A 27,309-nucleotide genomic window follows, 5' to 3' on the forward strand; every position below is an offset into this window, starting at 1 on the left:
CCAAACATGAGAATAAAGGGTAAGATTATTAGTAGTCAGTAGTCTTGAGACAAGACTTTGATAAGTCTTAATACAAGACTACCAATAATCAGGGGCGAAAGGAATATGTAGGTAGTGGGATTCGAACCCAAGGCACTAGGTTGGAAACCAAAGCCTTTTACCATTGAACTACAATGTCTATTGTACATTTAATGAGATAATATTTACTTATCACCTATTCAGCAATATTTGGGGTAGCAAAAATCCGTCTTCTAAACCAATTTTTTAAAGTTTGGGGTAGCGAGCGCCACCCCTTGCTACTAGGTGGCTTCGCCCCTCCCAATAATCTACTCTAGTCTTGACAAAGTCTTAAGTTGAGTCTTGGAAATCCAAGACTTTGGGTGAGTTTTAACCCCACTTTAAAAGAAAATTAACCAATGAGTGAATCCATGTGTCATTTCTTTTTTGTGAAAAATAAGGAGTAAGTGAAAAAGTAGAGTTTGAGGTGAATCTGACGGATAATGTATAAAGTCTGAGTTGAGTCTGAGCTGAGTCTGAACAAAAAAAGAAATAATAAAAGTTAGTGAAAAGCTGATATGACAAAGTCTTACTGATAATCTCACCCTAATATTCTATCACAAATTCTCATTGAAGACGAGCATTATCCGTTACAAGCTAAAGACGGATAGTGCCCCTCTCACAATATGCAAGTGAGACTATTCATGGGATGCTCCATTTCCTCCCCACTTGCCCTCCAACTTACCTTATTGTAAGAGGGATACTATCCGTCTTCAGTTGGGCTTTGATATTCTATATGAGCCGCATCCAACAAAATTGGACGTATTAGACAAATAGACAGTCTCCGTTGACTGTCAAGATAAGCGTCTGCGTCTCATATGGTGCGTAATTCAAAGTTGTAGTGCACCTTCCTATTTGCATAATTGCATTTATGAATTATTATGAAGTATATATGTGCTTTTGTCATCATCATTTAAAATTACTCCCAGTACCCATATGAGTATAATATAACAACTACAAGTAGCAAATATCTTATTCTCCCATCACATATTCATCCATCAATAACATGGAAACAAATGCAAAAATAATCATTGTCGGAGCTGGAATTTCCGGTCTTGCTACTGCTTTAGCCCTTCATAGGTAACTTTTCAAAACTTAGCGACTTTTAATATTTAGGAAAATGAATTAGCGTTATCAGATCCTAACATGTTTTAAATTCTTTTTATCCATTTGCCCGTTTTACTCTGTAATAGTCTATGTAGTATTGTAGTCTATATGACACCGTCTCCATGTAACTATGTAAGGCTAATGGGTAGGTCTCACATGTAAAAAAAAAAGATCGATTTTTTATGTCTTTTTTGTTAATGAAGGTTGGGGATAAAAAGTTTGGTGTTGGAATCATCGGACAAATTGAGAGCAGCAGGGATTGCATTTACAACATGGACTAATGCATGGAGATCATTGGATGCTCTTGGGATTGGACAATCTCTTAGGCAACAACATGAACTTCTACTTGGGTAATTAATTAAGCACTAAATAATTAACTACCCTTTTATTTGCTTTAAATAATTTATAAATTATATTTGTATAATTAAATAATTTGTAAATTGGTGCAGGATAAATACTTTTTCTACAGTTACAGGGAATTTGACTTCTTATGTTTCATTTACAACCAAGGGAAAACAGTAAGTTAACTCTGTTACATGTTTTGTATTGAGTTATCGTATCACTTTCTCACATACATTCGAGTGTTTCCCTATCGGTTATGGAGACTATGTAATATACGCTCGTGAAATGATGATACTGAAACTCTGTAACTTAATTTTAAGGGTTTATATAAAATACTCAATAGTTCTTGAATTTACACGAAGAATAGACACCTCGGATTTTTAAGTAATTGAATTGAGACGGTTTCCCTGAATGGTTTAACAAAATGCAGTGGCGATCATGAAGTTAGGTGTGTGAAAAGGAAGGTACTTTTAGAAGCGCTTGCTAAAGAATTACCAAATGGCACAATAAGGTATTCATCAAAGGTCGTTTCGATTCAAGATTCAGATTTCTTAAAGCTTGTTCATCTCTCTGATGGTTCCGTCCTTAAAGCCAAGGTATTGTACTAATATGATATGTGAGGACTCACATTGCACATATTTAGGCAGTGACGGATTTAGAAAATTCTATTTTATGTTCCGTCAAAAATTATGAATTTTTAAACTTTTAGGCTCATAAATTAGACAGAATGCTCGAAAATGAAATCGAGGTTCAAATGTTAGCGGGTTAACTTGAAGTGATATGATCAATGTTTTGTCCAAGCAGGTGTTGATAGGGTGTGATGGGGTGAATTCGGTTGTGGCAAAGTCGCTTGGATTCAAGAAGCCGTCATTGATAGGAAGATCAGCGATAAGGGGTTGTGCGTATTATAATCAGGGTCATGGGTTTGAGCCCAAATTTCAGCTGTTTGTAGGAAATGGTGTTAGATACGGTATCATTCCCTGTGATAACTCGGCTGTGTACTGGTTTTTTACCTGGTATCCGTCCTCTCAAGGTACACCTTTATTATCTGTATGTATGTACGCCGTATGTTTAAAGATGATAACGGGTCAAATATGAACTCGATTTTGTTGGATAACAATATTGTTCTTGTTTTAGAATACAAAATGGTGGAAGGAGCTGATCAACTGAAGCTAAAGCAATTTGTACTGAGTAAACTTGGCAAAGTATCCGACCAAATACAAGGTGTGATAGAAGACACCGGAGTTGAAGAAATTGTATACTCTCCTCTCGGGTATAGACCTCCGCTTCAAATATTAACCGGAGACATATACAAAGACAATGTTTGTGTAGCCGGTGATGCATGTCATCCAATGACTCCAGACCTCGGTCAAGGTGGGTGCTCAGCTCTTGAGGACGGTGTGATCTTAGCCAAGTGTCTTGCTAATGCCTTCCTTGAGAAATCAGATCATCCTACAAAGGGGAGTTCTGAGAATGAAGATGATAATGTGAAGATTAGAAGTTCATTAAATGACTATGCGAAGAAGAGGAGATGGAGAGCATTCGATCTTATAAGCACCGGTTATATGCTCGGTTTCTTACAAGAGTGTAACTGGTTTGGAATGCAGTTTTTAAGAGAGAAGGTGCTTTCTGCATTCCTTGCTGGTTTTTTCTTAAGCAAGGCTGATGTCAATCCTACTGAACTCATGCTTACAGCTTGAGATCATGCCTTTTTTTCCGGACAACGGTGTCGGAAACTTTGTACGGATTTTGTTTGGAAAGTATTTCAGGTAACGAGTCTTGTATGAGACTTATAAGACGAGTCCAGCGTTACTAGCAATACATACGAAATATTTGATATTCCTCGTTTGATATATATGGGAAACTATAACCGTTTCATAATGAGAGTTTTATACAAGTATTTATATTATCTTCAAGAGTTTCAGCGTTATTCTAAATCGGTATTTGAAATGACCTAGTGAGTAAACTAATTATGCATCAACAGTAAGCAATACCAAAAGAATACTGCTACAACAATCATGTGATTCCCATCAAAAATTTGAGCACCATTATACAGGGAATAATTCAGGTCCGCGAATTAAAGCCGAAAACAAGATCCTGGCTATCAGATTGCTATCTAATCTCGTTGTAATCATCAGTACGCCGGTAACTCCAGCGAGGCTCCCGAGTCCCAACCTAGTAGACTAATATGGACTTGGATGTATAATCGCTGCAGGAAAATTAACGTGACTGATCTGATAGCTGCTTAGCAATATGCCGATGAATATGCACTAGAAACTCGACATATGAGAGACCCATTGGAGTCTTGTCTTCTACCATGTTTGAGTAAAACGACATCCCTGCCACAAAACAAAAACAAAAACCTAGTTGTCAGACTCCGAACAGTGAAAATTTTTAAGGGGCATTAAAAAGAGAATTTCTAGTTCCGCCATTGGAAAGAAAAAGCAAATCAGAATCCCATTCAGTCGCTTCAGAATATATATCTCATTTTTGTCAGATTAAATTGCTAACTAAGGAGTAGAAATTTTTGTGTTCTTACCTGAAGGGTCTCCAGTTCTGCAGATTTGTATACTGGCAAAGAAAAAGACATAGAAAGTTAAATTGGTGAAGAATGTGGATCATTTTCTATGAATTTCGATAGTTTAAATGACAAGTACCGTAAATAAGAGCATCTCTGGCGTCGTATCTCATTAACGATCTCGTTAAACTTCTTAGACAGTGAGTTTTCATGTTGCTGAAGCACAAACTGTAATGGCAAAACACCACACAAAATATTATCACTTCATAAACATTAGCAATTAGCGGCTTGATTGTACGAAGAAAATACCAAACGACAACCTGAATGGGAGTAAGTTTAAGAATACCTGAGTGGAAATTTCATCGACAGATGAAACACCAAAGAGTTGCTGCAAAATATTAGAGTCTACGGAATTCCCAACATGAATTAAAGCATCCACGCCATTCTCGAGAAGGTAGATTCCTTTATTACTGATTTGTTCACTAGAAAGTGGGAGTGAAAGTGGAATAACGGAGCCATCCGTTTCCTGCTGACATGGTAAGAGAGCCAACATGATATCAATGTGATAACCAATGTACAAGATTACCATGAAACCAACGACGCATCATGCAAGCACTAAATTGTACTCCCCACCCATGTCTCGTCCATTTGTTTACTTGTTCCTTTCTACTAATGTCTCACCCATTTGTTTGCATTTCTTGTAAAGGTAAGTTTTGGAGTTAAAAAGACTCTTTTGCCATCATTTTCTTCTCAGGATTCAGATACACCCATATGACACCTATATGACGGGTGCCCCAACCTTAGCAGACTCTTAACCTACTAGATTTGCATGTGCACGTATAACAAGCTGAGCCAAAAGGAAATGAATGAGACAGAGAGAGTACCTCAGAAGACAAGTCATGGACAGAGATCAGTCTAGGATACACGAGAGGAATTGCCAATGTTGCAGATATAAAAGAGGCATAACTCATCCAGAAAGAACGATCATCTATCCGACCATCAGTTTTCAATCCAGTGCTTTTGGTCAATGCTGCGAAGAGTATTTAGGCAACATTAGAACGCTGAATCTTTTAACTCATGCAAAGACTATCAATAAGAATGCTTTTTATGAACACAAACTAAGACTATCACCAACAGGTCATTTCAGATTTTTGGGTATGTTATACACTTTGAGTGGATCGGTTAAATTTGGTTTTTAGATTTTTCTGTTAGGGCCTAATCAAGTAATGGGTCGGGTTATTTGGGCTGGGTCATCGGGTTTTTGCGACAGTTTTACAGGACGTCCAGTTACTACTTACTAGTAATAAGATAAATAAGCCACGAGTTTCGAAGGAGTCTACGAACTACATTATCACCACAAGTTTACCCAACTTAGCCATGTGGCATAAAGACATACCTAAGGTATACAAAGGAAGAAGCTTGAGTGCTTCAGGCAGAATGAGTTGGCCTGGAGATTGGACTGCTGAACAAAATTTCCGATATGAATGGAGAATGCCAACACAATGGTTTGTAACACGATCCCTGACTTGTGAGAGTGGAGTAATAGAAATTTCACTTGCAGCTAAACAAAGAAGGGACTTTAGTTCATACAAAATGGACAACATCGTTATACACTTCGAAATTCCTAGAAAAAAAGAGGAATGAAAATCGTACCTTGCTTCAAAAAACACGTAAATTGGGTATCCAAGTCAGCTGATCGGAATAGATTGGGTAACCCGCTTGTGCATGGAAGGGAGAGAGTCATGACTCTTATTCTTCTTTGACCGTATACAGTGGTGTAGAGGATGGCACACTGAGGATAGAGGAGATTACATTGAAGTTCCCAAAAAAAGAAAGGTACAAACTTTTTTTGTTTCAGATGATTGACAAAGGAAAGTACATTAGATGCTTACCTGAAAAGAGCATTCTGCGCCGTCTTGTAGTTTATCGTCGTGTTTTAAGGTCACCATAATAGTTTTATCACAGTCAATCTGAAAGTTAAGCCCAATTAGAAGAGTCAGACACCACCACGTGAATTACCTGCTACTAAAGATGAGGCCAACAAAGATTTTCAACAATTTTATGACGATATCTACAGTGTAATTAATGAAAGCCCTCCAAGATAACGTGTCCAAAAGTGTAAATTAAACACTTTCAATCAGAATCATTCACTGAATACTGAATAGTTCTTGAACATCAGCATCCTTTAACATAATCACATAGATGTTCTAGCATTTTGTGCACCTGAACATATCAACCCTAAACCCCGTTGCCGTTATCCTCTAGCACTCTGTTCAAAAACTTGCGGCCAAAGTTGAGTAAAAACTGAATGCACATACCGCAGGAAGGTCAACGTCTGTTGGAATGCGCTTGCAGTAATTTCCGGTGTACTCCTGAACTTGAATACCCTAAAGTAAAATAGGACAAATAAATTTATCAATAAAACCATCTACAAAAATGCTATGTAGTAACATGTAAATGATTTGAAGGGAGTCAAGTAATGCTATACACTGCAGATAACGTACCTGACTACAACGTACACGCATCACGGCTTCGAAGCCCTGGGGCCTAGTGACATTCCATCTAAGATCATTGTAAAGCTTGGCGGTATCAGAAAGTGAAGAGAAAGGGTAATAATAGTAAACCTGCAACAACAACAACAACAAAAATTGTTCGGAATTTTTTTTTACATAGCAGTGGAATAATAAGCATCCGCATTCGACATAAATGGGTATCAAAGTAGCCGTGTTTTCAAACAAGTCAATGATTTCGCATAGATGACAAATCCACTCTCATTGGGATACATAATACAGTCACTTGTATAAGAAATGTACTTATTTGAAATGGATAACACAGTTTAGATTAGATGTATGAATAACTTCCCAACTTATTTCAGCTTCAATTACATATGGTAAAGTTGCTAATTGGATCCTCATGAACTTTAACTGTAACTCATCAAATTGGATGCATGGCTCATAAAAAACAAATTAATAAAAGAAACTCTGGCACGTTAAATAGCTCGCTAACAAGAATTTCAGAAGTTGGTAGGTAGTAGGTACCATAAGAGTGTAAACTAAGGGAATGATTAATTGAGAACAAACACGACATCTTCAGATATTCATGTGCATATTGCATACCTGCCCACCAGTAGTCCTTGGAACAACGGAGATAGAAGCAATATCTACATATGACTGGGTAGTAAGGAACACGTCAACAGAAACCTGTAACGATTACTTAGTAAGCTTACTAGTAGATCAAGGGCTTAATAAAAAAAGCCTCATCTTTGGAACTAAATAATATGAGCTTTTGGATGGACTTAAGTCGATTTCATATATTCACCTGATATTCAGCCAATTCTATAGCCATTTCTCTCAAGGTCTTGTCTGCAGGCTGCAGCAACTTCTGAGCCTCCTGAGATGCGTGACCATGAAAAGTTAAATAAGGAACATCTTAAATCTTTTAGCCTCTAAAATGAAATTATAACAACAGACATTGGAAACAGAAAATCAATTACAGATTCCAAAACACACAGCTCATACACACACTGCCGACTCAAACATACATTCTCTACGCATCAGAAGGCTAAATCAGAATAGTGACTAAAATATAAATTATCTAGAGCAACAGAACTGTTAATTCTCGAAATTTTAACTACACGGATACGGGGTACTGTTTTCCTAGACAACAATGTTAATAGTTAAAGGATGAATATACCTTATCACCAGTAGATACATTAGCTCTACCTTCAGCTTCTCTAGCAGAAAGAGCACCAATGCCAACTGATGGTAAAACTGTAAAAACACAAGATTACACTTGTCAAACTCAACCTTTTTGGTAATATTACACTTCTCAAACAGTATATACTTCCTCCGCCCGAATCATTTGTTTACCTTAATTTATCCTTTGTGATGGGTATTTTAATCAAAGGTAAACAAATGATTGGGATGGAAGGAGTATAATGTAAGCAATAAAAGAAATAATAGGTTATAAATTATTTAGGCCCTTTATTTTAGATTTAAGTTTAGATGTCATGAAGCAAAAATTACTTTCTTGAGTGAGTAGTCTTCCTCTGTGACTCCTTTGCACATTCATTTATCCAAATACCTTTTTTTTTTTTTCAAATTACTTGTCCTAAGAAGTTTGTACTACGATATTCCCGTACTATTCACTTGTAAGAAACTTAAAATCGAAGCCACCCTTCTCAATGACTCCATATCAAACTATTAACATAATCGCCAAGTCATGTGCTCATGTTTGAGTCAACACACTTTGTAAAAATGTCTCTTAATAAATAAAGGACAATAAAAGTGGGACAAAGGGAGTAATATTTCTTTTCACTTCTAGCTATACCTGTCAAAACTCGACCCAACCCGAAAACCCGACCGCGGCCCGTTTGACCCGAACCCGAAATGAACCGTTATTTTAGGGTCGAGACCCGACCCAAACGAGTCGACCCATTGGGTCAAAGGTAAATAATGAATTTTATTAAAATATTACTATTTATAAATTATATTTAAAAAAATAGTTAAAATTTTTTTTTTTATTACTTAAAATTACAAACACAACTAAAAAGTCAATTTTATATAACTTTTATAATATTATGGATTAATAATAAAATAATTATTAGAAAAACTTTATTTTAATAATTATGTCAATATAATTAATGTAAACGTTGAATATGATAAAAATATTAATTTTAAATATGTTTTACTTTTTAAAAAAATATCTTTTTAATTTAAAAAATCGTTTAAAAAAGACGTTTGAAATTATTTCTTGACCTTTATTCTGACCCTAACCCGACCCGTGACCCGTATGACCCTCTAACCCGACCCATATGACCCGACCCGCCCGACCCGTTTGACAGGTCTACTTGTAGCTGACAACCTCTTTAAGAGGCCTTCTATATAGACAAGAAGAGTGTTAAAGTTGGTACATAGATCTTGACTTCTCATGCATTAAGAAACAGTAAACTTTGACATAAAGAGTAAACGTAGCAGCTACAGAGCACTATAGTGAGAAGGTACTGCAGAGCACTACAGTGAACGTAGCAGCTACAGACCACTGATAAACATTAATAAAGAACTAGCAACAACAATAGTCGTCCACTATGCAGGGTACGAGGGTCGGATACTCGAATGGGTTACCTTCAACACAAAATGGTTTTCAGATGACCCACTATAAAAATCACATAGAAAATTGCATCAAATGACAGCTACTTCATAGTATAAGAACCACGGATAGTTTGGTGCGATAGTTCTTTATTTCATCCTATTCCAAAGCTATAGAATAGTGAATCTATGGCTCCATTATAAATAAAAAGTTATTGTTGAAGATACGAGAGTGTAGATAAATGAAAAACTAGTGAAACATGAAAGCATAAAAAAAAAGTAATGACAGAAGGGTAGACATAAAATTTATAAGATTTTGTTCTGCAAATGTCAGCTGCTAACCAAAGAAGGCCTACAAAAAACTTGCCTGATTGAAATACCAATAGCTTTCCTCCGGTGCTCTTCATCGCCAAAAATGAAGCCTGCACAGAGTAAGGATCATGTCATAGTTATCATAACTAATTGGCTATCACTACCAACTGAACATTAATGACTTTCAATCTATCAAAGAAACCTTTTATTCTCTCCAAGTTTCCTCCCCATCCCAACTAGTTAAATAAAAGGGATGAAAATTAATCACGGTAGTTTAACCAAACAACGTAGAAGGTCAATTTCCATCTAATGCAAGGCCTCACGGAGAAATGTAAAAAGGTCCTCCATCACCAAACATTGATAATTCACATTCACAGCATTTTCTCGACTTTTTAACAAAATATATGAAGTAAACTGCCATGGTAAAGCGCACAGATTCTTAGTTTCCTCAAACGAAGAAATACAAAGTCAGTAATGACTATTAAGTGCTAATCCAGTTATGCTCAGATATCCTCGATGTGCCTACCAACATCAACCTTCATGTTTATTATAGAGTAGCCCACCACATTTAGTTTCATGCTACAGCTAGCTAAAAATAACTAAAGGTACAACTTTAAATATAGGATCATTCCATTCATCGCCTCCAAATAAAGGTCCATACAAAAAGGGTAGGAGAGATTTAGACATACAAAACCTTCTCGTACACTAAAAGAGAGGTTCTTAATTATCCCTCACAAAGATAGCATCTGCTCCTTCTATAAGATGGTCATCATCAACACCAATACCCCAATGTATCCTACATGGTTTACCCCAAAACCATTCAAATTTAGCTCACTACATGATTTACATCCCAACGCCAAAGCCAATGCCAAAAGCAGAATGAGCCTTTGGCACAATTTACATCAACGAAATTCAATGAATTTTCTTTAAAAATCTTAACCTGAACCCTGGTAACTAGCTGAAAAACTGATTTATAATAATACGAAAATTATTCCTGTGCAATAGTGCCATCTACGTCAAGTGTACCTTCACTGCAGCACCAAAGGCTGAATCAGCAGTCATATTACTCTGAAACATGGTTGGGATGTTTTCCAGCAATAGCTCCAAATGCTGACGACACTATATTCACAGACATAATCCCGTGTTTAGTTAACTAAAAAGTTAAATCAGAAGAAATAGAGAGTGTTTTAATGTCCGAACCTCAGAAAGTTGAACTACAACGTCTGTTTCCAACGGAGTATAAACATCTTGGATGTCAGGCACAATGAGCATTAATGGCTGCACAGATTAGTTAACACATTATTACAACATCAAAATACAATTGATGATTGACAGTCTGTTTTCCATAATAATCTGTGAAGACAAAAATAGCTTCAAGCTACAAGCATGATCTAATCGAAATGCTAATAAAAAAAATAGAATATGGGTTGGTACTAGGGAAGTAACTGTACTATTCCAGCCACTGTAGCAACTAAATCAACTTAAAAAAAAAGATTTCAACGATATTAGGTGATTTAAGCCAAATTCACTAGGTATAAGCGGAAATGACAAGCATAATCACATAACAGTATCAAGCCATGAAAGTGTTGACAATAGTACTGAAAATGGTACACAACTAAAGGGAAACTGTCTACAAAACCTGCTGCAGTGCCCGTTTCAGATTATAGAAATGTATTGTACAGTCAAATGTTGCTATTCCCACCATAGTTCTATGGCCTTCCTGTAAAAAGAAAATAGAGGGAAAAAAATTGTTTAAAATTTCTGCACGACAATACATGTCTAAATAATGCATTAGAGAAATTCAAGTGTCATAAAGCGCTCTAATAGACACTTTTTTTTTTAAAGATACAAGAACAGGAAAAAAAAGAATATATTCAGACCAGAATAGTTAGATATTCGATTTCAGTTAACATGTCCAGCGAAATTCACCTGCTGCCAATGTCATATAATCTTCATATTGGACTCAATATGGGAAACTAAATTCATAGTTTAACCTACAGTTTCACGAATAGCTTACCGGAAGATCACCAATTACTTGCTTAATAGCACTACAAGCAGCTGCAGTGGCACCAGTCTTGACTGCATTCATCGACACATCAACAAGAAAGAAGAACACTGCTGGCATTGGCTCACGCACCTAGAGAGACGAGGAAAAAGGAAAGGCTCGTATTTAACAATTAACATTTATAGATAGATTACATGACTGATTGGCCAACGTATAATTTTCCAAACTTGATGGCACGCTAGGCTATGAACTTCTCTATAAACTCAGAGAATACAACTTTCTACAAATTCAATGCAAAGAACAATCCCACTGTATCAACGTGTGATAAAATTTAAGGAACACAAACTTGTGCAAAAGTTCATTAACTCCAACGCCTTATAGCCCAAGAAAAAAAAAACCTATAGTAAACAATCTGGGTAAACAATCTAAAAACGTCTTCGAAGGAGTTGGAAAAAAAAAAACACTTCTTCCTGTTAAAAAAGGAAATGATAATGACACACTAGTCTTCAATCAGAATCAAGGCACCCTCATCTCAAGGACCGGATAACTTGTCATGAGATCAGAAATAGGCACTGGCAGAATTAGCCAATTAAGTACATATTTAAAACTGAGAGACTACAGAATTACTAATTTTCCCGACATAACAAGAGCAAAAGCTGTATCTCTAGATTCTCTACATGCCAGGAAAGTTAAAAAAACTGAACAAAAGAGATCTGTACATCCTAAGAAGAAATTAAATGACGTTGCGAAACTACAACATACCATGTATTCTTTTGAGGCGACAAACTCAACGGTTCCTCTACACAGTTCAGGCCTTTCATCAGCATCTCTACGTCGACCATCAGGCCCCAGATTGCACTGGTAGTCCCGTGGAGTTTCATCGGTAAAACCTATATAAGTGCATTAACAGCTGATTTGTAATTAAAATAAATCCAAACAACAAATATGAAAAGCTACAGACTCTAGCAAATTGTATTGTAAAATACCAAGCCTCTCTTACGTGACTAAGTTCTAGAAGCTTGTCATTCAATTTTAAGCTTAACACCATGTTTTTCTAGATCCACTTGTTCTTGCAGTGAAAAAGATCATTTTTCAATAGCAAACTTCAAGTAACAAAGTGAGGCATAAAAAACTGACTGGAGAACACATAGCAATGACACAAAGAAAACTAGCGGCAGCATTAGAAAAGTTGAAAAAAAGTAACAATGCATAAACCTCACAAATGAACAATAACAACATAAACTATTTATCACCCCTCATTGAAAGAACAACACAAAAACATAAAACAGTAGAACACAAGGGTGATCTCTTGAGATCCAGTGTTTATTCTCTTTTGGCAGCCTTGCTTAGCATGGTAATCCACCCCTTTCAAGGGCCATGATAAGGGTTTTCGTCACTTTGGTATTAGGAAGTTGTTGGGCCTGTGAATACTAGGGCTATGGGCTTCACATTGCTTTTCTATAATTTCCATGTGTAGGTGAAGTGCTCTGCAACTCATCTCATTTAAAAATATTCATATTCAAAAGTACTAATAGTTGTCCCTTTGAGAACATCAAACTTATTAAAAGGTAAAAAAAATATCATTCCAGCAAACATGCGTATAGTTTTGGATCCTTAGTAGCGTTAACACAACGGCTAAAAAAATTCTGGAAGATAATTCTCCTCTTTGTAAGCAAATGGTTCAATTTCAACCAACATTACCCCAGTGTCCCAATCGCAGCTCCCGCAAATTGCGGGGCAAGGGGGGTCAGATGTAAGCAGCCTTACTCTTGTGTTAGCAACACAAAGAGGCTATTTCCGAATGACCCAAGATGAAAATTGCGTCAAGAACCGCTTCTAAGGGCTGGTACTTCACAATAAAAAAGAAGTGCAGCCACTTTAGTGAGCCATTTTGATATATTCCATCATAATTCAGAACCATAGAGCAATGAGTCTTTGGCTATTATACGAGTACCATAGTAGCTTGTAACATCCATTACAAACACAGCAACCCACCAAAAGCAGCACAGTTTAGTAAGCTACTAATTCTACAATAACCTTCAGAAATCTGAAAGCTCAAATGTCTTCTCCACTACCACCTTCTAGCAATTAATGAAAGAAGGAAGCAGCCCATTGTTGAAAAACAATATTTTTGCTTCCCTACAATAGGAAATAAACACTAAACTATGAAATTAAATACTCAATCAATGCCATAAATGTTGTTAAAGGTTCCGCCAAAGTCTATACACTATACAATGTCAAGACAACAGTAATTTGATTACTTCCATAAAAGTTCAAAGAGAGCATGTAACACACCATAATTATAAAATAGAGTTGACCATAGCTAAAGCATAAGCCTTTATGAAAGACCAGTCAGGAATAACGCTACAATGACCAATACTAACCACAAAAATTGCAGATGAACCGCCTTCCCTGGTCAATAAATCTCATGAAAGGATTTATATAGCCTTTACAGCGCGCACAACGTAGTGGACCACTTTCTCCAAAATCAACAACCTGCAGCGTTAAAAGTTGTTAGATAAAAAAATTAAGTGAAGCAAATCCTATAGCAGACAATTTCTGGCAATCAACAATCACATTTGTTGTGTAGAAATAGAACAGATGATTGGTAAAATCCGTCATTCTTCTTAAGATAGAACTGGATATAATTTTTAGATGAAAATTTTGCACTAGAGAAGTCTACGGAAAAGCTTTCAAACATACTCGTTTTCTTTCCTTGTGTAAAACAAAGGACGTGACAAAAATCACCTGAATTGGTTCCTCAGATGGATGAGGAAGAGCAAATGGTTGTACCAGTAGGGCCAACTGCATCCCGGATGTGGCCAAAATGTCACTTGTGCATGGGATCTGTGGAGGCAGCCACCGACTAAAACTTATACAAAAATGAATGAATGTGCACTTTTAATTGCTTCATTGAAATCTATTGGCAAGCATTACCTGACTAATCGTACACCTCATAAAGCGAGGGCTGCAATTTCCAGTGTCTTTAACAATATATTCAGCTGTAGCAGGCTTCAACAAGAAGAAACAAATAAAGAGTTGAAAAGAATTCTATAATTATATGCGCAGATATAAAATATATAATGCTTAAACAAACCCCTACCCAAAAAGAATTGAAAGAAGAGAAGGACAAAAAAAAAAAAAAAAAAAAAAAACAAGAAATCAAATCCGCAATTTTCACACTCCCATGAAAAAAATAATGCCAACAGCAAAACAACACTTGTCCAAAAAAAATCTTCTTGAAACACTAATGAAATTTTTCCTTCACATATAAATTGATGAATAGAATAGAGACGATATTCCACCGGAAAATGTCCCCCCCTAAAGTGAACAATGCTCTACTACTTACGAATAAGGTTCCTAACATCTACACCTACCAACATCCTGCGTTTGCAAGAATATCACTCCATTGTTGTTGTTACACTCTTTTAAATTGTAATTTAGGAGTTTGATATATAAAGAAAATGTGCAACTCCTATCGTTGCCTCGTTATAAAATCATCCAGTGTGTTTTCAGAAACTGAAACTGATTTCAGAGGAAGGGCAACACAGAGATAAAAAGTTAAAATTAAAATAAACGAAAAAGTACTCAAATTTTAAAACAGCAGCTGAGAAAGAAATAGTACTGGAGGAGGATTAGCTTGATTGTTCTGGCGAGTCTCGTACATGATAACTGACAGATCAGGAATTGGGCGAGGGATTTGGGTTGGGTCAACCTTTGATGTCATCTGACCTCCTGTCTGATTGAAATCAGGTGGTAATGCTGCCATGTTTTGGCTATTCATTGGCGGAGGCATTCCATACATCATTGGTGGCGGCTGAGAACTGGCCACAGCCGCAGGAGCCACCTGGCAGATATTATGATACACATGCCCGTATCAGAAGTCAAAAAAAAAAAAAAAAAAAAACTGAATAAAATACATGCAATGTGTCATGTGTGCCTAGGGCCCTACGTATATGCATAGGGAAACCAGAAACATAGAAGGGAGATTAATTTTATCTACAGGAGGTATATCACAGTAGAATGATAGCCACATCAAAACTACGACACAAAAATGCAAGAATCTCAAAAAAACCTCCCTGATCATGATATGAAAGAACAAAAAAAACTAGAAACAAACCGGACAAGTGAAAGCTAACTGTGCTTCAGCTTCTAACATATGCCAACAACGTTATTAATTTCCAGTTTATTCTCCCTTTCTCTTTTTCTTGGAAGGTGGGAGTAGAAGAAGGGAAACAGGTTTGTAGCTTTGAACCAATATATGCTTCTTTTAGATTTAAAAAAAAAACAAAATATATCAAAGAAAAAAAGACAAATACATGAATGATAGCAAATTCTCGAAAAACTTGAGCAAACTACATGTTTCTGCAATTATCTTACAAAAACATGATAAGAGAATCCCTAAAAAACTCAGCAACCTTGACCCATAGGGATGCTTTGTAAAGAACCTGGCCCAAAAGCTTGTACGGAATCCCTAAAAGCTCGTAAATTAATTAGCACAAATTGAAAATGTATACAGCCAATACAGGTAGTTAATAGGTAGTACATTGCATATACTTTGCAGAGCTTTCGCAAATCAAAAGCCTGCATATTACCCTGGAACTGATGCATTCTGACATTAGAGCATGGCCAATTTAAAATGGCAAAAAGAGGTGCTGATAGTTACCTGGCGCGGTTGTGTCTGCCATATGGGCTGCCCAAAAGAGGATGGAGGCCCACGTTGCGGAACCGCGGAAAAGGGAGACTGTGCTTGTGATGGAGCCCCCATGATAGGAGAGCCTGGGCCCACAGCGGGCTGACTTCCGAGCTGAGCTTGCATTGAGGGAGGCTGCATAGAAGGCCCAAAGGGTCCCGTAGTGGATGGGCGCCCAAATGCAGGTTGTTGTGCTGAAGGAGGCCCACCAGGAAAACCTCCATACGTGTTTGCAGGAGGCCCATTAATAAAGGGACGTGGTTGTGTGGACATAGGAGGACCTGTTGTTAACGGTGGAGATCCAAATCCACTAGGCCGAGCACTTGATTGCTGAGTCATAGGTTGCGAGCCATGAATAGGAGGAGTCGTCCCGAGAGGAAGATTTCCTCGGACAGTTGAGGGTTGAGCCATGGGAGGAGCTGGTCTAGAGGCAAAAGGTGGGTCCTGACCAGGGATAGGATCCAGAATAGGTCTGCCAGGTCCCGCATTGGGGGGTATCATATTTGGTGGAGGTCCGCTGGGTGGAACCACGCCCCTGGGAACAGCACCGGGTGGTGGGGGTCCTGGTCTATATGCGGGTGAAGGTCCGCCAAAAGAGGACGAAGGAGCTGCAGATGAAGGAAAAGGTGGGTTCTGACCAAACGGAGGTGGTGGCCTACTAGCTGGTGGTGGTTGGCTATATTGTGGTTGATTTAGTTGCATATTTTGGAAATTCTGAGCTAATGATGAATCGGGACCTCTAGGGGCATTAGGATTATAGCCGGCAGGCAATCCAGTAGGACGTACAGTATTAGGTCTAGGTGGCCCGGGAGGTACATTAGCTGCCATCTCACTAGACGCTTAGTATTCCTCTACAAAAACTCGAAACAGGCATCATAAATTCAGTCTTTGCTGTACTATAAAAGGGCTAACAAATTCAAAACATAAAACAAGGGATCTAGTGCCCTAAAACTACCTAATTCATTGTTAAATTTCATAATTTTCATAATTCCCCAGACTATTAATCTTTGAGCAGAAATCATCACCATCGTCTATGCCTCAATCGAAAAAAGCAAGATAAATAAATAAATAGAGCCAGATTTGTACAAGAACAATGTACAAATCCATACCATCTGTCAATCTGATACTCCTGTTAAACTACAAGCAGTCATATTTTCCACCCTTAACAGAGCTCTAACATTAGAGATTTTAAAATTAAAGGCAATCAAGCTACAAAAGAAACAATTCACTAGTCCCTCCGTCCCAGTCATTTATTTACCGTTGTTTACAATCCCCTCAAAAAAACAAGCGAAGGTAAATAATTGACTGAAACCGCCAAGAAAGCCGAAAAACAGTAAGTTGCCCATTACACTAAATCAACAAATGATCAAAATAATACAAAATCAATTTAACTAAGCTCTTACATACATAACTGTAAAACCTTTCAACACACTGAATTTCAGCATCATTTTTTTTCCAAAATTTGAGAGAATTCAACATCAGTTACAGTTCAGGGAATGTTGCATCTAGTAAAAACTAACAAATTCAAAGAACTATATGATTCTTGAACAATGTAGCAAAATATACAACTTTATTAATAAAAAAATGCCTAAAGATCATATATTTTACCTCAAATTACACAAAAGTTGATCTGGACAAATGATGATTACCTGTGAGAAGAAACTTAGAGAATTGGAGGTTGGTAGGCTTTAAATTTGATGGGGGTGAAAAGGGTAATTGAAAAGAATTGAACTTGGATCAATATGGCAATGTATCAGAAATTTGAGGAGTATAAAGATTTAAGAGCGAAAGAAAAAATAATTATCTGAAGAAATATGAAGTTTTTTAGTAGTCTAATTGTTTTGGGTATGGCTCGATATGAGCTCGTTGCGATAAACCAATATTTCTAATTTTTCCGGCAGGTAGTAAATTAACCCTATAACTTATGAATTATGTGTTAATCAGCCATTTAAGTTTCACTTGTAGTAAAATATCTTCATAATTTTCTTAAATTGTGCAATTAAGCACAAAACAAATTTTTTACCATTTTTTTAAATAAAACATATTGTTTTCTATTATAGAAACTATTATAAATATATTTCTTAAATAATTAAATATAATATTTACATATTCAACGAAAAAATTCAAACCAATTTTAATATAAACAAAAATTTGGTCATGTCAATCAATACTATATATTAAATCCAGAAACCAAGGGATTTCAATGTAATTAAAGAAAATTATACAAATTAATTATACTATATAGTTTTAAATTAATAGCACCGTGTGATGGACCCGATTAAGGGGTCTCAATGCAAATATTATATAGTTTGGGTTAAAATTAAATTATATAGAAACTTTGGTAATTTTCCTAAACATTTATAAGAGAATAAAACATGGTCAATTTCCTTAAAATAAAATAATTAATTAACATAGTCAATTTTAAGGAGACTAAAAGAAATAAGATGCTTGGTAATTTTCCTAAATATTTATAGAAGACGAAAAGATGGTCAATTTCCTTAAAATAAAATAATTAATTAGTATAAACATGCGCACTTATGGTATTAATTATTATCATCATAAAATTATATATTAAATTTAAAATCTATGCAATTTTATTAAACTTTTTAATTTATTAGATGCATAGAGATGTTAATTATTTAACATATAAAAATATAATAAGTAGGTTATAAATAATTCAAGTTTGATTCCATAATATATAATATTGCATAATTCTTTCGATTTGATTCAATGCATATATGTAATATATTTATATAAATATATAATCCTCTTAAAATTGCATGCCTAATTAGTAAAATTAATTTCGTCAGTAAAGAAAAGAATTGTAGTAATATTGGATATAGTTATATTACAGTAATCACTCATTTGAATAATGAAAGTAAAAATATTATCAGCGAGATTAGTGAAAGGGGGTACAAACAACGATGGGAGTAGTGAAATAATCAATTTGAATAATGAAAGTAACAATATTATCAGCGAGATTAGTGAAAGGGGGTACAAACAACAATGGGAGTACTGAAATAATCAATATTAATTCGGCAATAGTAGAAGTAACAATAATTACGGTGGAAGTAGTGAAATTATCAATATTAATGTGACAGTAGTGACAGTAACAATAATTACGACGGGAGTAGTGAAAGTAACAATGATTACGAGCAAGTAGTGAAATTTATTACTATTGCTTCATTAATAAGAGAAAAAATTTAATAGCAGGAGTAGTGAATATGTCAAAATTTATTTCATCGTAATTTTAGGATATGTCATAGGAAAAATATATTAATGATAAATTTATGGGTTATGCAACTTTAAGTAATTTTATATAATGAAAAAACAAATTTAATGGTAAGTAGAGGTAGCCCGGGCGAAGCCGGGCTCCAATACTAGTAACTTTTAATTGTAACATCATTAATAATTCTCATATTAGGAACATTTTCGCCAACATGTTTTTTTAATAAACAAGAATTTTAGGATTAAAATCTAATCAATAATTTTGATTTTAAATAACAGTAAAATACTACTTGGAAAGCCCGTGCGATGCATGGGACTCTTGTTAGGATCATTTTCAACAATATGCATGTTGAACATCCTAAGAATTTTGCACTTTTCTTTAAACAAAACCTATACTTTGAGTTTTTGTGGTATGAGAAAATGAATTTTTCATGAGATTTTGGGTAGGGGGCTTAATTTCACCTTTTGCGTAATTTATGGGGTTTAATTGCTACAATCTAAACCTAAGGGGCGCAATCTCACAATTAGCCAAAGTAGTGGGGTTCAATGGCCACTTCGCGCTTTATAATTTGCTTAACGATCATTATTGATTGAACATATGATTTTATAAGGTAAACTAATTGACATTTCGATAACACATTTTTTTTCCTTTACATAGTAGTTTTGAGGTTTTATTGATAAAACAAAACAAAAATGACAATTCATTTGTGTTTTAATTAATTTAACAATGCATGTCTTACATATAATATTTACATAGTACGCGTCTTCTCTCTTTGCATCTTTCTAACTAAAGTATGATAGTGACTAATATATATGTGGTACATTGTATACCCTTTGACTTCTTAAATCCCTTCTTTTTGGACTTCTCCTCCCCCACCTTAAAAACGTGTTTGACGTCCTCCATTATAGTCAATGGCTCTTAGAACGTTTATGACAATGAGTTTTAACTTGTGCTCCTTCAAAAGTTTCTTATTAGGTCTCTCTTATTACAAAGAGTTCTCTTACCCTCATTATGACATAGCAAAACTAAATCGACCCCAAACAAACTTGACTTGAACCCGAATTGAGGACCCAAATATGACCAAAATCTAAATTGGCTTGCTTATTTAACCTGACCCGAATGTTTATTATCACAAATTGATCATTCTCTCCAAATAATTAACTTGAAAATAAACAATATACCCGAAAATAACTTAAACGCGAAATGACCCGACTCGACCTTGTCCAACCCGAATTCCGCCAAACCCGAACAACACGAACCTGGCCTGTTTGTTAGTCTACTCACCTTACTCTTCTTCTCTTGTCAGCCTTAAATGGTTGTGTTCTACTCGTACCAACACCATATTTCTCTTTTCTTGTGTCTTTCTTGGTAGGCTAGCTGTACTCCTAGTCTCCTACATAATGTTACCTTCTCCTCTGGGGGTTTGCCTATTTCACCTTCTTGCGGCATGTGTAACCATCACTATAAGACCACCATCCACATAATGTGAGACTTTTCTTCGCTTCACAATGTGTAGGGTTCTTGTGAGCTCTTGTTTATCTTCATCTACTCCTTTAATTTGACTTTTAACTTAGACTTTTTCATCAACACTTCAATCACTCCAACGCATCTTAATTTACTTTCATATCTTCTCCTTATTCATTTGGTGGCTTTGGTTAGCTTAGTGTTAGACCCCTTTGACCCGTAGTGGGTTTAATGCTTTGTTACTCATTTTCATTGCTCTTCATGATCTCTTGCCAACACTCTTGAAATCCGCCCTTAGACACCAGTCAATCGATTTTTTTAAGGCCCTCCTAATTCTCCGTGGCACAAGATCATTGTAGACGCCTTCTTTTGCGCTACTTCTATTTTGGTGTGTATTGGTTAGGTTGCTTGTGATCATTTAAGGCAGTGGTTAGAAGGATGAACTTTCAAGTGTACTCCATGTATTCCTTTGGAGCGAACTACTTACCATTCAGGTTGGTCTTCTTTCTTGTGCAATCGCATAATTAAGTTGTTTCATCATCAACTCGCTAAGTCTTTCGTCTTTCTTGCTACATACTTCCTCCATTCAACTTTTATTGTACTCCTTTTTGTAAAATTTATTCCAAATTAATTATTCCTTTTCTAAATTAATTTGATAAGCTAAAATGATGGACTGCCATTATTCCCCTTGTCTTTTAACTATCTGTCGTTCCATCAAAATGATATTGTACCCATTCTTCCCAAATAAAGGGGTAGAGTAGTAGTTTTACATTTATCTCTTAAACTTTCCCAAAATAGAAAGTAGGACACCAAAGTGGAAGGGAGGAAATATTATTCAATTAAATTACAATGTTTTAAAAATGGTGGGATAAAATTCAATCACGAATAACATAACATGAATTTTTACAGTGTTCTATGTTTTACGAATGGTGGGTGGGTATAATTAGACATTATCTTAAAAATATTGTTGTTATTGTATTTGAGTTGATCTTAATAGTATATTCTATAATAGTAATATTAATATTTGATTATTGATATTGATGCTTTATGGCCTGTTGTATCGACTTATGCCTTAAACACTAAGAAATTCCACTTCGTACATTTAACATGTATGCTTCTAGGATGGTATGATGTGAATCATAAAAATCTTAATCAGATTGTCATACCTAGATAATTGTCATTGAAGATCTATAACCTAATTCAAGATCATGAAGTAGTCATTAGCTTACATAAATTTGGTGAAGTGGTAGTATTAGTCAAACAAACGTTCTAAAAACGCAAAATTTAAAGGTGTTGTCAATATTATTAATGATACAAATCCTCCCCATATATCGTTGTTTCCTACAAAAGAAATTCACTCGGAAAACACTATGTCAATATCACAAATAGTCATGGAATATAAAGTACTAAACTGCCTCCCATTTGTTATGAGACATCTTTAACATTTTAGTTCATTTCCAACTGGAATATAAAGTAATAAACTGCCTCACAGTTGTTATGAAATATCTTTAACATTTTAGTTCATTTTCAACTTAAGATAGAATGAGAAATTAAAGTTATCATTACTTATAAATTTATACTCACTAAAATACATATGCGTGTGATTTAGTAAATTTAATCTACTTATATTACGATAAAATTAAATAAAATTTGTTTTGTTCTTAAGAAATCTACTTTTATTAGGATAATTTTTAATTTTTTTTAGAAATCTACTATTGTTAGGATACATTTAACAACATTTTAGTTCATTTTCAACTTAAGATAGACTGGGAAGTTAAACTTACAATTACTTGGAAATTTATACTCACTACACTCTATATATATATGTGTGTGTAATTTAATAATCACTAATTGTTTAATAAGGTGGTCTTATACCATAAGACCAGCCCTTTTAACAAAAAGCCCAATGAAATCCCAGTTAGTTTAAAACTTCTTATTTACCATTTTTCTCTCAATTTATTTTACGTTCCCATCTTCTCAGCCAACATTTTACCATTTTCTCCATTTTTGCTTTATGCATCATCATCAACAATCAAACAACGAAATTCATCACCTCTCTCATATCTCTCCTCTAGCTTTCCCTCAACATCTCTCAATTCAAAACCCCTAAAACTCCAACTTTCAGTGAACAATCAAAGATCGGTCACCTTCTAACTGGTATTATTATGAATTCATCTTCTCATTAAAACCAGGTATGTTTTCAACCTATTGTTCAGTTGTTCTTCTAATTGTAACATGCTTGAGATTTACATGTATTTTGGTATCATCCACAAGGTTCTTTCTCTATAGTCATCTTTATCATCTACCTGATATCTTTTTGTACAAATGAATGACACGATTGATGAGTTTCGTTGTTATGAGCGATTTTTAATTTCTAGTAGTGTATAAAGTTTTAGGGGAAATGGTGGATGATACAAATTTTCTTTTACAAAATATTCTTATAGATGGATTGACATCAAATCTTTTTAGCTAATTCCCATTATTGTAAGTTGACAAATAAGACTATAAGTTTTGAGGTTTTAGTTTGAAAACTTCTTGTTTTAATTTCAAAATTTAACATCAGGAATAATTGACTTAGAAATATCTAAATTTTAGTATCCAATTGTTAAACTTAGACTATAACCTGGATTTTAACTTAAAGTCTTGAGTTTTTAAGTCACAAACTTTGTTTTAAAGAAAAAAATAAAGAATTGAAAGGTCTAAAATTTAAATTTCTATTTTGTAAAAAGCTAATTAGCTCAAATGGAAGAGCATGTGCACTGCGCAAGGTATGGGTTCGAGTCCCATATTAGCTAATAAAATGTTTCTCATTTTTAAGTTATAAAATGGTAGTGATTATCATTGATATCGTCAATAAGTACTTAAGATAGAATGAGAAGTTAAACTTACAATTACTTGGAAATTTATAATCACTACACTCTATATACATGTGTGTAATTTAATAATTTTAATCTACTTATATTAGGATATAAAATTAAATAAAATTTACTTGTTTTTAAAAATCTACTCTTATTAGGTTAATTTTATTAATTTATTTTAGAAATCTGCTCTTGTTAGGACAATTTATTAAATTTTTCTTTAAATTATAGGATTTCTAAAAAAGTTGGACTCTCTAATATCGCTTGAAAAGTTTCTGCTTTATACTTCCTCCATTCAACTCCACTCTACCTATTTCCATTTTCTACACTATTCACAAGTGCACATTCAATCTCGATTTTCTCTCAATACATAAGTGAAAATATTTTCATGTGGGATCTTGTTTGTTTCGTCTTTATGAGTACATTAAAAATATCTAACTTTTATAATTTTTTCAAATACGTAGCTAACGATATTTAGCGCGTAAAATCCGCGTTTGCGAACGTGAAAAAGCAAAGTGGTAGAGTGGAATTGAATTGAGGAAGTATATATGTATTAATTGATAGTATTACTTTCTCATGAATTATTATATCTACTTTGATTAGGATAATTTTCTCATAAATTATTAAAAGGAAAAAGCTAGATCTACACTTATTGGATTTCTAAAATAGTTGGACTCTCTAATATTGCTCGAAAAGTTCCTGCTTTATATATATGTATTGATTGATTTAATTAACAAATTTTATTCTTAAATATCAGATATGTGGTTAGTTGCACATTAAGAGAAACTTATGGGGTTTTTTTTTTTTTTTGAAGAAAATACCCCTACGGGTATTAATTCATTAATGATAAATCATACTCTACTGCAGAATTCGCAACAGAAGGTAAAACAGACGGCCAAACATTTTTGCCATCCACCCTAGGTAAAACATGAGCTAAAGCATGAGCTACAGAGTTATTAATGCGACTAGTATGAGACCAAACAACAGAATCAAAAGAACTACATAAACTTAAAATGTCATCAATTAAAAGGGAAAACGAGCAGCGCCCTTTGCGTTTCTCCAAAAGCGCATCAACCACTTGAAGACAGTTACTCTCCAAAACCACCCGCCTATGTCCACGTGTGTGAGCTTCTTGCAATCCGTCCAGCACCGCTATCGCTTCTGCAAAGCGTGGCTCCCACTCCACATCCCGCCTTATCGTGAGACCCAACTCTACCCCTCCACGGTTGTCACGACACACCGCCCCCGTGCTAACCCCTTCCCCATCCTTTACTCCTGCATCAACATTTATCTTAACCGCCCCTTCTGTTGCCGCTATCCAACCTCGTGGTTCCCTCTCATCAGCGCGCTCCCTCCTTCCTCTCCTTCCACCCCCGGCATGCCCCATCATACCAACTCCTTCCTGCAAAATATCCATAACACGTCTAACCACATTGTCCGGATCCACCCGCACCCCGTCGAAAGCCACCTTATTCCTGTGCTCCCAGATAGCCCAACACCCGATCATGAACTTCCCGTAGTCCTCCGCCATAAAGACTCTCCATCTTTCCTCAATCCATCCCCGCACATCACCATCCTCCCCCCACGCAGCACCCTCTCCTTCCCACTCCAACCTAATAGCTGTTAGAAATCATATTTTAAATATCACATATTTTAGGTTTAAAGTTTTAGTCATAAAAACTTAAAGATCTTATGCATGCAAATCAAATACAAGAGTGAAGAAAAATCGGTTCCTTACAATTGTATTTTCGGCTATATGGGCACAAATGAAGTCTCCTACCTCGCTTGTTCTTGAGCTATAATGAATATTAGGATGATCCTCCAAAAATCCCAAAGTAGAGATTCTCCTCTTGATTGCACCCAAGATTATCACTTATCCCCACTAAATAATATAAGCTAGATATTAGTTTAGTAGTTTACCTTAAAATTGATTACTAACACTCATATATTACATTAATAATTTTAGTAATCTTTTATGAACAATTTGGATCAAAAATCTCATGTTTTGATGAAGATTAAAAAGAGAAAAGAGAATAATGCATGAACTTTGCATGTGATAATGTAAGAATGAAATAAGAGAACTAATTCTCTCTTAAAGTGAAGGAGGCGCACGGTTGGAGTAGTCCAACTAAGGGCATCTTCTTTCTCTTTTTGTCTTCACAAGAAAAGATGTGTAAGATGTGTAAGAGTAGGTTTAAGGCTAGTTGTAGGTAGGCATCATCATGCCATTTTATTAAATAAAATAAAACAACCAAAACCCACTAACACTCCTTCCATATTTCGGTCCATCCTCCATAAAATGGACTATCATTTTATTTTGTCAATTGTCACACAATATGTCACATGTAGCATGTTACATGTTATTAATTAATTTAATGCATATTTATCACATAAATATCATTTTATAAATTAATTAAATTACATACAATAAATTGACTAGTTATACTTGATCACATAAATAAAATGGGTCATTTAATTATAATTCACAACATCTTGTAATTATAATTAACCATTCATTCATATCTCTATTGTTTCTCAAACAATAACCAATTTTAGTAACACGTCTTTTCAATTACTAAAATAAATCTTATTTAATCCCATTACAATAAGATATCAATGTTCTCTCTCACAAATGAATTGTTCAATTTTAAGGAATTGATCAACTTGTATCATCATACAATTAATCAACTTTACAGATAAGGGCATCATCCTTTAGGTGTGACCTTAAGGGATCAACTGACCACCACCGCCCCACGACGAGAACGTCAAACTCTAGCAAGCCAATCGTTACCGATTAATGTTGATCAGTTGACTATAAAATGAATCATCCCTTACGTATTCTTAAAATGAGATTTAAACATGTGATCAATATGATCGACAATTGTGATCGCATTATTGTCGGATGACACATATTCCAACAATCTCCCACTTGTCCTCGACAAGTGTGCGTCACCAATTCTCTTATCCTATTACTATCTCTCACTCAATGCAAGGTGTCTTTCAGGTCGTACTTGCAAGTGATCACATCGAGAGTGGTTTCCTCGATCTGGAGAATAACTGATTGACCGGAATTTTCTACCATAGAAATCTTCCGAGCGTGGCCACGCATTTCCAGTTCATTACTCCTCGAGTGGCCCTGAGATATTGTTTTAACCCTGAAAAAGGGGTGGACAATTCCTATCGCACTATTCCCTTCGATTAGCCACAGCCATCATAACCCAAAATATGCCCATTTGACCCCATTTACGAAGGTCGTAGTAACATAAATCAAAGCTAATCTGAAACCATGCCACCTTAGGTGAATAGTCTTTAGTCAAAAGAATCGACTCATTAGAATACTATAGTAGCTCTCGCCACGACCAGGCTTTATAAATTTGCCAGAACTCTATAAGCGGTCACTGCCCGACAAAGTGTTCCTAACAGTCTGCATATGTGATCGACTAGTCATCTCACATGACTCTATGGCACTTGAACTTGCCATCAATCGCATCACACTCTAGTCACTTCGAGACGTCACCTCATACAAGTGACTATGGGCGAATACTATGTTAATCCGGGTTCACTTTAACGGGGTTCAATATTGTCTCTACAACCCGTTTGGATATAACAAAGTACAAGAAAAGAGTTTTTAAAGTAA

General features: G+C 35.3%; 3 protein-coding genes across 8 annotated transcripts; 1 reads left to right on the forward strand and 2 right to left on the reverse strand.

The window, feature by feature from the left end:
- Positions 1–890: 890 nt before the first annotated feature.
- LOC141618254 (monooxygenase 2-like) lies at positions 891–3,433 on the forward strand. Its single transcript, XM_074435357.1, has 6 exons — positions 891–1,137; positions 1,368–1,514; positions 1,614–1,682; positions 1,937–2,102; positions 2,311–2,539; positions 2,644–3,433. Exons 1-6 carry the CDS (start codon positions 1,064–1,066, stop codon positions 3,204–3,206), a joined length of 1,248 nt encoding a protein of 415 aa, XP_074291458.1. The 5' UTR covers positions 891–1,063; the 3' UTR covers positions 3,207–3,433.
- On the reverse strand, positions 3,337–18,047 carry LOC141618253 (protein transport protein SEC24 C-like). 6 transcript variants are annotated; one of them, XM_074435355.1, is made up of 25 exons: positions 17,730–18,047; positions 16,095–16,972; positions 15,054–15,275; positions 14,366–14,440; positions 14,177–14,275; positions 13,813–13,924; positions 12,191–12,318; positions 11,441–11,560; positions 11,063–11,143; positions 10,624–10,701; positions 10,450–10,542; positions 9,479–9,533; positions 7,718–7,794; positions 7,343–7,414; positions 7,141–7,224; positions 6,529–6,648; positions 6,343–6,411; positions 5,917–5,994; positions 5,678–5,816; positions 5,421–5,585; positions 4,909–5,054; positions 4,371–4,550; positions 4,164–4,252; positions 4,046–4,077; positions 3,337–3,845 (listed from the first exon to the last, which is right to left on the reverse strand). In XM_074435355.1, the coding sequence occupies exons 2-25, from the start codon at positions 16,947–16,949 to the stop codon at positions 3,727–3,729; spliced, it is 3,288 nt and encodes a 1,095-aa protein (XP_074291456.1). In that variant the 5' UTR covers positions 16,950–16,972; positions 17,730–18,047; the 3' UTR covers positions 3,337–3,726. The 6 variants fall into 6 exon arrangements, with proteins under 6 accessions (XP_074291456.1, XP_074291455.1, XP_074291452.1 ...); XM_074435354.1 differs by having other exon boundaries at positions 17,771–18,008; XM_074435351.1 differs by having other exon boundaries at positions 4,371–4,553; positions 17,771–18,008.
- Positions 18,048–24,504: 6,457 nt separating this feature from the next.
- On the reverse strand, positions 24,505–25,203 carry LOC141620758 (uncharacterized). Its single transcript, XM_074437547.1, has one exon. The coding sequence runs from the start codon at positions 25,201–25,203 to the stop codon at positions 24,505–24,507; it is 699 nt and encodes a 232-aa protein (XP_074293648.1).
- Positions 25,204–27,309: the final 2,106 nt, after the last annotated feature.

Source organism: Silene latifolia, chromosome X, assembly GCF_048544455.1.
Source record: "Silene latifolia isolate original U9 population chromosome X, ASM4854445v1, whole genome shotgun sequence".
In the NCBI taxonomy this organism is placed as follows: Eukaryota; Viridiplantae; Streptophyta; class Magnoliopsida; order Caryophyllales; family Caryophyllaceae; genus Silene; species Silene latifolia.